General features: G+C 34.1%; 2 protein-coding genes across 5 annotated transcripts; one reads left to right on the top strand and one right to left on the bottom strand.

Moving 5' to 3' along the window:
• Positions 1-696: 696 nt before the first annotated feature.
• On the top strand, positions 697-3,588 carry LOC133879661 (uncharacterized). Its single transcript, XM_062318313.1, has 2 exons — positions 697-974; positions 2,995-3,588. The coding sequence occupies exons 1-2, from the start codon at positions 804-806 to the stop codon at positions 3,391-3,393; spliced, it is 570 nt and encodes a 189-aa protein (XP_062174297.1). The 5' UTR covers positions 697-803; the 3' UTR covers positions 3,394-3,588.
• A 963-nt stretch (positions 3,589-4,551) lies between these two features.
• On the bottom strand, positions 4,552-10,803 carry LOC133879660 (UMP-CMP kinase 3-like). 4 transcript variants are annotated; one of them, XR_009902133.1, is made up of 11 exons: positions 10,549-10,803; positions 9,630-9,691; positions 9,353-9,404; positions 7,844-7,961; positions 7,077-7,233; positions 6,818-6,898; positions 6,583-6,690; positions 6,418-6,489; positions 5,498-5,552; positions 5,117-5,229; positions 4,552-4,713 (listed from the first exon to the last, which is right to left on the bottom strand). XR_009902133.1 is itself a non-coding variant. In XM_062318310.1 (10 exons), exons 2-9 carry the CDS (start codon positions 9,657-9,659, stop codon positions 5,544-5,546), a joined length of 627 nt encoding a protein of 208 aa, XP_062174294.1. In that variant the 5' UTR covers positions 9,660-9,691; positions 10,549-10,803; the 3' UTR covers positions 4,552-4,713; positions 5,498-5,543. The 4 variants fall into 4 exon arrangements, 2 of the variants coding, with proteins under 2 accessions (XP_062174294.1, XP_062174296.1); XR_009902134.1 differs by having other exon boundaries at positions 5,117-5,225; XM_062318310.1 differs by lacking the exon at positions 5,117-5,229.
• Between the last annotated feature and the right edge of the window lie 1,377 nt (positions 10,804-12,180).

The raw sequence follows: 12,180 nt of genomic DNA, 5'->3' as shown, positions 1-12,180 counted from the left end.
ATTTAGCTTTCATGTGAAATTTTTTATTGCTTAGATATATTTCAAATTATAATAAATTATTATTTTTAATGAACCAAGATAACTATTTTTCCAATATAGATAATCATTATTTGGTTTTCTGAATTGATACTGATTGAGCAAACAGAATTTTATTCAATTTCAGCCTACAATAATTTTTTGTTTTTGTTTTGAGGAACAGCCTACAATAATTTATGAAATCATAGATAACATATTAATCTAATTCAAACCTTACAGTTTAATCTAAGAGATAATTGTACTATTGGTCCCTAAGTTGGCCTAAATTACGAATCACTCCTTATGATACAAAAAGTTTATAAAGGATCTTTGTAGTAAACTATAATTACGAATCATTCCTTAAACTCGTTTTTCGTTCATTAAGTTAACAGAATCCGTTAGTTTACTATGTCATATAAATAGTGAGATAACCTTTAAATATCATTTGTATTGTAATCTATTAATGGACTTTGTTTACTTGGTAGACAGAAAACGGATTCAGAGAGTAATTTGTAATTACAGTACTACAGGGAGTGATTCGTAATTTAGGCCAATTCTAAGGACTAGTAGTGTAATTATCCTTTAATCTAATTATAATCACCTCAAGAAATATAACTATATATAAGATTTTTTATTTTTTATTTTTCCTTCAATATATATATAACATGCTTTTTTTTTTGTTTTTTCCCCGTCTGAACGATATAGTGGGTGTAGGAGCCTAGGAGTCCAAAAAGAAGAATCCTATCGTGAAAATCTGAGAGTTCAGCAGAGCTTTTTAAGAATCAAAGATGGCATGCATGTCAAGCCCTCCGTCATCCTCATCATCGTTGCTTCTTCCAACCGAGTTGCTTCCAAGTCGCTCAGTGAAACCCACTTCGTTTTCTTGGACATGTTCCTTTCCCAAGCTTGGCATCTCCTCCAATTCCATCACGCACCCACCTATCCCCACACTGAAAAAGGTATGGAACTGTTGCTAATCTCTCACTTTTCCTCTCTTTTAGGATGATTTGCTTGATCTTTTTACTCTCCAAGAGTATTTTTTGATGACCCATTTCCTTGGTTTTGCTAGAATGTCAGAAATTGTTGAAAACCCAATTTGTAAATAGTGGTTTGTGGTACTGGGTATGTATGATGGATGGACTGAATGAATTTTAGCTCAAACCCCAATTAATTCTTGTAATAAACAAAACCAGTTGGTATCAGAGAAGAAAACTTGAACCTTTTCGGCATCTTAGTAGTTTTTAAGCTTTGTAGTAGCCCAATGGAGCTTGCCGACAAAACCAGTTTGGACGACAGATTATACAACCCAATTTCATTCTTGTGGAATAAACAATAAATTTGTGTTGATTATAGAAGGGAAAGCTGATTAATGTGGCTTTAATGCTTGTTGAAATTCTTGAGACAATGAATGTCATGATATTTTCAAATGAAAGGTGAATGGTCTGCAACATGCTGGTGTTAGTGGTCTATGTAGAATCGAACAGATATTGTGGAAAATAGATTATATACTCAGATTTGTACATCCATAGAAACTCTTTGCTGTATGACATAGAAATGTTATGCTAAATAGGAAAAGAAACAGCAGATGTTAGATGAATTGCACTAGATGGGAGTTATTTTTTGGACAGGATATGGTGACAATTTTTACAAGAAGAGGCCATTGCAATTGATGAACAACATCCCACAATTTTGTTAGATAGATAATATAAGTTATCGTGTTTAAGGGTGTGCTTAGAATTAAAAAGAAAGCTCTAAGGAATTTCCCATTTTATTTTCTAGAAAATATATATATATTATTTACTCACACACATGCGCACACACGCACACACATTTATATATTGATAGAAAAGTAATGGCGGCGTAATGCTATATACCACATTTTTTTTTCCATAACTATTGCACAATGTTAATGTGGTAAACTCAACCAACCGTTTGATTTTTTTTTTTATTTTTTTAAACAGAGAAATGCTAAAAACCACATTTATATTCCACAATGTTAACGTGGCATTCTCAACCAACCTTTGGACTAATCGTTTTTTTTTAAAATAAAAAATAAAAAATCAGAGATTGATTGAGACTACCACATTAGCATTGTGAGATAGTCGTGAAATAAAAATGTGATATATACCATTATTCTTTTTAACAAAAATTGATCCAATGGTTGGTTAGGACTACCACATCAACATTATGGGATAGTTGTAGGATAAAAATGTAGTTTATAGCATTGCTCATTGATAGAATGTCTGTGTGATACTATGATATACTATTCTTTACTTACCTCCTGGCAAAGAAAGCGTCAAGTGATTTTCATGTTAGATTAACCCCTAAGAGTAGCTCATTGCATTTATGGAAATTTTTTAGATAGAGCAATTCTAAAGGTTGAAGAATAAATTTTAATTTCAGGTTGCCTTCACCTTTTCCCTCACTTATAGAACTCATTATGCAATGGGTCACTCTGTATTATTCTTTCATTTCGCCTGTTGTTCCCAAATATATTTTTTAATTTGTTCCTGTTTATTTTTATCACTCAAAGAATTGACCTTTACATATGTTTCTTAATCAGTGACTGAGAGTTTATCTTCTCATTTCTAGGTCTTTGGCCTGCTTGTTTCTTTATCATGGTCTATTTGGAAGCAATTTTGTTGAATAGTAAATGTCTATTCCAGGATCTTTTTCGCAATTGAAATATGCACCCTAAAACATGTGGAATGGGTCATTAAACTGAAAAAGACATCCACCATCAATGTTTTAGGGAAACTGGATAGTGAACTTTAGCATTAGTCGCGATCTTCTACTGGATTGCATCTTTAGAAGTCATTCTTTCTTGTAGTGGGTTCTCTGGGCCTCGAACATGTTTCATTCAGATTTCAAGTTGTTATTGTTAAAATAATTGATGGATTCTTTTCTAAATAATTTTTCTACACTCACAATCTAGCTAAGTAAATAGAAGAAATCTGCTAACTTGCTTGGTGCCTGTAGGATTCTTTCATTCAAGCTGCTGCCTATACTCGGAGGTCTCGAGGTGAGGCTGCTAAAAGACCAAATAAGAAATCATGGAAACAAAGGACAGATATGTTCATGAGACCATTTTTACTAAATGTTTTCTTTTCAAAGCGATTTATCCATGCCAAAGTTATGCACCGGGGTACCAGCAAAGTGATATCTGTTGCTACTACGAACTCCAAGGATCTGAGATTTTCGTTACCATCGCTGACCGATGACAATGCCTGCCGAGTTGTAGGGAAGCTGATTGCAGAGAGGTCAAAGGAAGCTGATGTATTTGCAATGTCTTATGAGCCCCGAAAGAATGAGAGAATTGAGGGTAAGCTGGGGATTGTTATTGATACCATTAGAGAGAATGGGATTATGTTTGTTTAAAGTATATGCCAGGATTTGGAATTTATTTTCACCTGGTGATGCTCTGCCCTCTGCTTGGAAGTTTGTAGGTTCCTTTTAGATGCTTCAACTGTACTCGAGTGAATGAAAGAGAATTTTGGGGGGAAGGGGAGATCACTCTCCTAATGTATGAAGTACTATTGCATTTATGGAATTTTCCTTTGCTTTGTCCGTCCATCTAACCAAGCTAAAATCACTTTTGTTATCTTTTAGCTGTTTGTTATGTAGCTCCGGTCCACTGGGAGCACATCCCAAAAGGAACGAAGGATGTACCAAAAAAGTTATTGGCATTTCCTACTATCAATTTTTTTCTTTTCCTTTTTTTAAAAAAAAAAAAAAAAAGTTATTAAATGAGGAAAAATAGGGAGCCTCACAAAAGCGATCTTAGAAAGGGTGAATTTACGGGTGACAATTTGTGTTTGCGTGTCAAGTTTGAGTTATGTCGAGGCATAGATATAAGATTATATAGATTAATCTTAACTCGGCCCATTTAATTAAACAAGTTAAACTTTTCAACTTTATTCTGTTAATTTCGTGTTGGGTCGTATTGAAACATGAATGTAAAACTATATCTATGAATCCGTGTTAGACCCTTCAATCTTAACTTGTTAATTTCGTATTAAATTTATGTCAAATTTACAGATCGTATAGAAAATATCATAGTGCTAGGCATGGTTTCACCATAACATAACATGAGAGTAGTATGTAAACTAGTTGTCAGTATAAACTTTTCTATCATATTGTGATCCTACCCTTATATCTCTAACTCCGTTAGAAACTTCTAACGATTCAATGGACTTGGAGATTCGACTTTCCTCGAAAGCTTTTTTCTTGGTAGGAATTATTAGAGAAGTGGAAGATGTTGTTCGGTAAAGCAAATGCCAAATTCTTGGAAAACATTCATACTGAATTTGGGGCAAATAAAGAAGGGAGGGGAATACTTTGCCCCCAACCACCATTTACAGAGTGGTGCCTTCCTCTCTTTGCAAATTTAGTTCATAATTCAACGTATGAAAGGGGAGAATTGGGTATGGTCTAGCCTTCTGTCTTTAGATCCAATAGAAAAAATGAAACAGAGAAAACAAACAGTGTATGGGTTATACTCCTTTTGGACCTTTTTTCATGCGTGATCCAAGAAAATGTGAAAAGAGCCTTATTGCTGTTACTAGAATATTAATAATGTAATTGAAAATACAATCACAATAGTAAAGATATAGAGGTACAATCTTCTGTAATAAGGAACAAATGGGAGGTATAACATCCTTAATAGAATACAATCATACGCAGCCAACAATACATAACCTGGAAGAAGAACAACGACATAAATAAGTGATGGGCAAGCTGCAACATTTAGTGGTACAATTGTTAACTCATATCAAATTGTCAAGTCTAGACCTGTGTGTGTACGTGTGAGTATCACATGTTAGGCCTTCTTCGATAATCTGTACCATAATTCTACTAAAAGAACTATGAATTGTTTTTTCAGCATGCATAGATTCCCATGTAAGTTGGTCATACTACACAGGAATTGAATGTGAAGATTACTTTATGAAAAACTTTGGCATCATTTGCCAACACTTTTTGGAGAAGCTTTTTTGCTTAAAAAGCAAAAGTATTAACAAACTCCAAACACAACACTCAAAACTACTTTCACCTTTATATCAAATCAGAACATTTTTTCAACCAAAAGTTTTATCAAACAAACCTTTTAACATCCGCTCCAGTTCGCAAGAACCATAGAAGTCAAAAAATTGGAAGAGCAAAAAACAAAATCGTTGATTTCAGGGTGAAGAATAGCCATGTTCAATCCTGATCTACCTAGAAGAAGATAATCATTAGCAGAATGGATGCTAAAATGTTTTTTTTCTTCTTAATCATAGATTATTTAAAAATTGCCTTCAAAGCATGATCAACTTCTAATTTCAGTGGCGTGTCTCAGTTCAGATTCTTAGTATTAAACTGAAAATGAACTAAAAAGGCACGTAACTAAATGAGTTCAACCTTGGAAGTGACCTCAAAATGCAAAAACAATGTTATCAAAAACAAATATATAGAATTCTTAAAAAGTACAGGATCAAATTTTTACCTCAATAGAGATATATTGTCTGAAATTTCAGGTAGATATGCAGCTCTCAGTCAGCCTGCAAACAAGACCCCACATGAATGACAACAAAACTATACACCTGAATGGCATATTGTTGTTTCAATGAAAAAGAAAATTAAAGTTCAAATTTCTTCTTTTTCTGCAGTTCATGCATTGTTAAACCACAATATGATGCATTATTGTACTTTTGAGTACCTAGTCGTTGCCCTATATATGGAGTACAGACAAGAGTGTAGTGGCTTCGACAGAAGGCTAAGTCCAAGAAATGCAAAATAAAAATAGAACTTGGAGAGATATGTGGTTCATAGATTACTGAAATATTCAACTTAATTGTTGAGGATACACAATGCAGTTATTTCAATTAGATATTTTAGATCCAAATTGTTCTGAATAAAGCCTATCTCTGATTTCTTTTTTAAAATTTTTAGCATGCCAGTAGCACAAAAAATAGTGATATAACATAAACTCGTTTTTTCACCCAACATATCATCATGTCCTAGGCCATGCATCTACCTGGTTGCAACCTGGCTTCTCTGAATATTACATACATATGCATGATTATACCCCCCTTGCTCATACCAACCATGGCTGCTATTGGTACCACAGAAATTAATTCAATTATAAAACTATGCCATGATCCTATAATATACGAAAATATTAATTGTTAATGGTTTCTATGGACTTTAATTTCAGAAACTACAAGCTACTATTAAAGCTAAATTTACATCATATTGGACATTCATTTCCTTAACTCTATTTACAAAAGCACACTGATGTAATTATTGAGACAATACAAGCCCCATTCAACAGCACTAGTAAACTCTCTTTCCAGATTTTAGTTTCCTTCCAAAACAGAGTCCAAGTTGATTGAACTTCCAAAGAGCACATCTATGGTGCTTTACCTTCTCATTTTTAGAGGTGAAAAAAGCTTTAACCGACTCAAAAACCTCTTCAACAGGCTTTGCAGCATCAATCTGGGGATGAAGGCACAACATCAGTAGTAGGATGAACATTCAAAAAGGTTGACAAAATAAAAATATTGAAGTTGGAACATCAAGAAAAATTACCTTTCGAACCTTTCCCCTCGAATCATAATGCTCAATAACAGGGAGACTAGACTCCAAGAAAACCTTAAAGCGCTTCCTAATTGTTTCAATGTTATCATCTTCCCTTCCCTTCATTATGCAGAAAAAGGATAAGAACAAAATAAAATATTAAGATCCAGGGGAAAAAAATAGTAAGGAAAAGATACAATTAAACCAAAGAAGGATATTTACTCCAATAAACAGAGAGAGGAGTAACCTGGTTCCTACTCAAAAGCCGCCTCTCCATCTCTTCTTCAGAACAATCAAAAAACAAGACAAAAGCTGGCTCGATTTTTGTCTGCATAACACATAACCATCACACATGATGGCACTTAGAAAGAAAGGCATCGTGAAATAGTAGTTTCATATAAATATCAACTAAAGGATCTATTCAGAGAGAGCTACTTCAAACAGACAAAGTCTTCTACAAGAAGCAAAATCAAAATAAAAAAGAAAGACTTATGCAGAGAGCTTACGACGTCCTCAAATGCCGCTCGATTTTCCTCATTACGAGGAAAACCATCGATAAGAAATTTGTCATTACCATTTTCCTCTATTGCTCGTTGGAGAAGCTTAATGGTTACCTCTGAGGGAACAATCTTTCCTTCTTTAATCATGTTCTGAATCATGGTACTGTAGACCATAAGAGAAACTGTTTAACTATTAAGGAGCAGAAAAAATCAACATCATAGAATAATCAATATTCATGTCAAAATTTGAAGCAGAACAATGCGAAAAATAATAAATAATAATGATACAGCAAAAAGACATTCAAAATCAGTGCATGAACAATCATCCAATTGTAATGTCCACATGCAGCATGAAAGACCTGATGAACCAATGAAAGCATGCCCAACAATAAAAATTGACTTGAGGACAAAGACACAAGACAAAATTACAAGTACTATCTTGTTAACATATGAATCATTTCCTAACAATGAGGATGGCAATGGATGGATTTGGGAGAGAGAACTCCTTTCCAACCCCAAACCCTAAGGGAACCATGAAAAAATAATAAATCATTTCCGGACTGATGAGTCACAACAGCACACAATTTTGAAAGGCAAAGATATGACATTGAAAGACTTTGTGCCTATAGACTAAAGGTCACAATAAAGCTGGCTCTATCTTTTTTAATATATGATGGTAATCATGCTAAACATACAGCTGTTCAATGGATGGTTAGCTGAGGGATGCAAATCTAATGTGAATAGTTCAGTAGATAGTAATTCATATGAAGTACCCATTTTCAGAACCAGATTTGATTTCTGCTCGGAGAAGATCACCAGCACTGAGATGGGTATAACCAAAGTGTTGAACAATATTCGCACATTGGGTACCCTTTCCACTGCCTGGGCCTCCTGGCCAATCGAATCAAGAAATCAATTTAGAAAGGTCTACAAGAAGTTTGTTACAGAAATGGAAGGAAGACAACTGGCTGTAAAACAAAAGAAACAAATAAAATAAAATATAAAATTATTGGCATATTTTAACCTTCTTTGAAAGGAACTAAGACCCTGCCCAGTGATTGTGGGTGCCTTTGGTCCTTTAGCATTATTTTAGGAGCCATTGGCAGTAGGAAATGAGAATCACAAATTAAGCTTTGGATTAAAAAAAAAAAAATAGAGTTTTAACACATCTAATTGATCCAACAGTTGACTAACCACCCTTTCTCAATGAGGAGGTTCATTGTTGAAAAAAGGCCAAATTTTCACTACAAGTATTGTTAGTGTCAATAACTTGATGAAAAGTAAAGGCCAAACTATTAGAGAAGCATATAGGGTGTCATTATAAAATGTCAAATCTTAGCATTATGGTTTTTTGCAGTTATGGATTAAATCTAAAAAACATATAGCAAGTCAAAAAGTACACAGAAACTATTTCTTCTTTCAAAATGTAGGAGAATTTCTAGCCAAGAAAGATATTGAGTTCCAATGTAAGGCCATTCAAAGCCTCAAAGTTCTGAACTTCGCTAAATTTATATCTAGCCAATAATAGAATGACGTGCATCGCCCCCTATATGGGAAGGAGAGGTATCTCAGAATCCAAACTAAATACATTCATGGGCATTAATAAGTTCTGGCTAATATCCATAAATGACTTCCATAAATGACTTGTTTTTGGTAAGAGATGGACATCACTATATGTAAATTCAAAGGTGAGGTTATGGTTGAAAACTCAGAGGGCGCTTATGTAACTTATCCAAAAAGAAAAATAAATAATCAAGATCCTAGTTCATTTTTTTTTTTTTTGATAAGTAATAAGCCAATCTCCAATGAAAGAGCCATTTTTCTTCTCAAGTCATGTTTCATATCATGTAGAAATCATTGTCAAACCATAAATTTAGAACAGAAGGGTGAAACAATTATGCTGAAATTAAATAACAGGTAACTTAATCAGTCAGAAAGGTTCAACATTCAAGCATCCTATTAATTCGATGTTTCAAGAAAATTGCCAGGTCAGGACCTTTTAGTTGTTTTTTGCTTCCAGCATGCTAGTCTAGAAATTTGACCAGGTGAGAAAGTGTTTTTTTTCTTCTTTCTTTCTTTCTTTTTTCTTTTTTTTTGGGGGGGGGGGGGGGGGGGGGGGGGGGTGAAAGATCTATTTAAATTTTGATATTCTGCTTTGCGAACAATCAAAATTATCATGCAAGCAAATACCTTGCTGAATATCCAATACAATCAGAAACATTGAGAGTCCAATTAATTATAGGAAAGATCAATAACTAAAACACTTTGAGCAAGGTGCTGACCTAAGACAAAAACAACTGTAGGCTTCTTCTCAGCTATGCTTCCATTAGCCTTCTGCAGTTGAATAAATTTGTCATATTAAACAGGGTATATCCCACTACTGAAAAAGATTCAGCCATAAGAGAAGCTGCATGCAGTCCAGCTATCTTTTCGCCAATCATAGCAAACTCTAATTGTTTGAAGGCACACAGAGATCACAGATGTGCCATCAGAACAAGTCTAACCCAAATTCCAAAAGAAATCCCCATCATAGGCAGAAGGTACAAAATCAATAGATACCTCGTTTGAAGCTTCAACAGCAGTTCCCATGAGCACCAACTAAATTGTTTTGAATATACTATCTGCATAAGCAAATATTACAGTCAAATAAACAAATACAAAATCTAACGATATCTATTCTTTTGGTATATAAAAGAATTAACTCTTAGCTGATCTCATATTGGTTAAGAAAATTCTGCGCTTTTTATATATATATATATTTGTATGTATTAGTGCACACATGTATGTATAAACAAACATACATTCATACATACATACATACATGTCTGTATATGTCTATAAATATAATATGCATGTTAGTTTTTTTTTTTTTTTTAAAAAAAATACTACTAAAAAATTATGTGTGCGCCATACTAGTCCTAGTGGAGCTACAAAGCTCCATCCAAACGCAGTGCAAGAGTTGAATGAAGTCAAGCAGATCAACTAACATAATGAATCAGATCTATGTAAACAAAGGATCTTTTACGTTAAAACAAAGATTTCCAACCTAAAAAAACATCAAATCAGCGCGTATTCATTGTTATTCTCTGCCAAAACGAGCACATCCAATTAATAACACGAAATTCACTTTGATCCTCATGCATAATTCAGATCTTCCAAATAGCAAAAAATCAGATCATTCCATTCAAGAGCAGCACTCATTAAAATCTCCACAGATCCACCATTCACTAACCACAATGTTCCATTTTTTAATAACGTAGAAGCAAATAAAGCACACAGCTTGTCAATTTTTAAAGTTCCTTACTTTTCCCGCTGTTTTCTCGGAAACCAAACGGGAGCGAAATCAAAAGATCTAAGCAGAAATGCAAAACCAGAGGAATGCAACATAAAAAATCCAACCAAGAGAAAGTGATACACAAATTAACTGAATTTCGCAAAGTTCAAAGAGATCAAAGCAAAGAAATATTGAAGCTCTTACCTTTGCAAGAGCGAGCAAGCGAACGAGAGAGAGAGAGAGAGAGAGAGAGATCTGAGAGGGAGACACGGATGCGAATGAGGCCGCGCGGCCTTAATTTATAGAGGTGTCTGGAACTGAGACCGATATTCTAAGGAAGGAAAAATCTGAGACCGTAATTTGAGCGTTTTGATCGGTGGGGGGTAGATTTGGGAATTTAGTGTAAAAATCACACGGCGTACGCGGTTCGCGACTTTGCGTAATTGAAACGGCTAAAACCCCTCTCTCGGACCCTGAAGATTTTTCGAGTATTTCCATCCGGTTATGGATATCTTAATTTATAATAGTTAATTACAACTCATTTTATTTAGTTTAGTTAATAAATTTTAAAATGCATCATCTATTTGATTATCTAATTTTTTTTTTATTTTATTAAAATAAGCATTTTTACAATTAAATATTCTTTTAATTGTAAAAGAAGACAAAAGGTGAAAGAAAAACAAAATGTGAAAGAAAAATAATAAAATAATTTTAGACATGTGAATAGTGCAACAAATGGATGAGAAATCTAGTCTAGCTTTTATTTAAATAATCCAATAGAGTGGGTTTTTGAGGTTTTTGTTATCAATTCTAACCTAAAGGTGAAAATAAATAATCGGATGGAAATGCTCTAAGCTAAACTTGGTTGACTTTGATTAGGGACGTCCAATAATTATTATGGATGGTGTAGCCATGGGTTCGAAATAACATCCTCTCCATTTCACTTCATTTTATGGTCTATATATACACCATCAAACATTATAAAATTTAATTAAGATCATGAAATAATTAGAGCATTCCTAATGAACTCGGCAAAGTTTGACAAAACAAGGTTTTAGCCAAATTTTGTTGAGGTCCTTCAAAATACCACCCGCAGCAAGCTTGTCAATGTTACCATAAATTTGCATCTTATCAAAATCCTTTGCTACCTATGGTGAACAACGTTGGCTCGCTACCTCATTTTCAGTCTTTGTATATTTTATTTTTATTTTTCAATTAAATATGGGAGAAGGATTACAAGGGTGGATCTTTGCCACTTATTATCCTAATGGAAGAGAATAAAAGAGATCCTAGGGAAATGATTTCAAAAACATGATTGGAAGTGGCTCACTTAGTTAGACAATGTGCACGAAAATTGGTATTACGAGACACTTTCAAAGCACTCAAACTAATATCTGAAATTCATTTATATATCAAAAGACCAAGAAGAGAAGAGAGGAGGATTGTTGATAGCAAGAATAACAAGTAGAGCATTCCTCTCCAAAAATAAATTTCCACAACTAGAAGATCCAGCCAACTGAGAAGTCAAAAGAGCAACAGAAGCTTCTCCAAGAAGTGCATCAGTAGAAGCCAGTTTTTGAGTAGCAACTAGAATAATATTACATTTTTCATCGCTAATAACTGTTGCAGCAACATCAAAATTTCCTTTGATACATCCAGTAAAAAGTGAAGTCCATAGAGAAGACTTTGTATATTCATTCTCTCTCTCTCTCTCTCTCTCTCTCTCTCTCTCTCTCTCTCTCTCTCTCTCTCTCTCTCTCTCTCTCTCTCTCTCTCTCTCTCTCTCTCTCGCACGGCGCATAAGCCCTCTTCACCCTCTTCTCTCTATTTTCTCTT

The sequence above is a fragment of the Alnus glutinosa genome, chromosome 10, assembly GCF_958979055.1.
Source record: "Alnus glutinosa chromosome 10, dhAlnGlut1.1, whole genome shotgun sequence".
NCBI classification, from domain to species: domain Eukaryota; kingdom Viridiplantae; phylum Streptophyta; class Magnoliopsida; order Fagales; family Betulaceae; genus Alnus; species Alnus glutinosa.
The sequence above is the reverse complement of the archived record's forward strand: the minus strand, read 5'-3'. Positions and strand labels throughout refer to the sequence as shown.

What these genes read in the sequence shown, in the direction of transcription:
- LOC133879661 (XM_062318313.1), top strand. Translation starts at nt 804, where the DNA reads ATGGCATGCATGTCAAGCCCTCCGTCATCCTCATCATCGTTGCTTCTT. An exon ending in CTATCCCCACACTGAAAAAG is followed by an intron (nt 975 to 2,994) that starts GTATGGAACTGT and finishes TGGTGCCTGTAG; the next exon opens with GATTCTTTCATTCAAGCTGC.
- LOC133879660 (XM_062318310.1), bottom strand. Translation starts at nt 9,659, where the DNA reads ATGGGAACTGCTGTTGAAGCTTCAAACGAG. An exon ending in CTGTTGAAGCTTCAAACGAG is followed by an intron (nt 9,405 to 9,629) that starts GTATCTATTGAT and finishes ATTCAACTGCAG; the next exon opens with AAGGCTAATGGAAGCATAGC. An exon ending in CGAGGGGAAAGGTTCGAAAG is followed by an intron (nt 6,490 to 6,582) that starts GTAATTTTTCTT and finishes CTTCATCCCCAG; the next exon opens with ATTGATGCTGCAAAGCCTGT.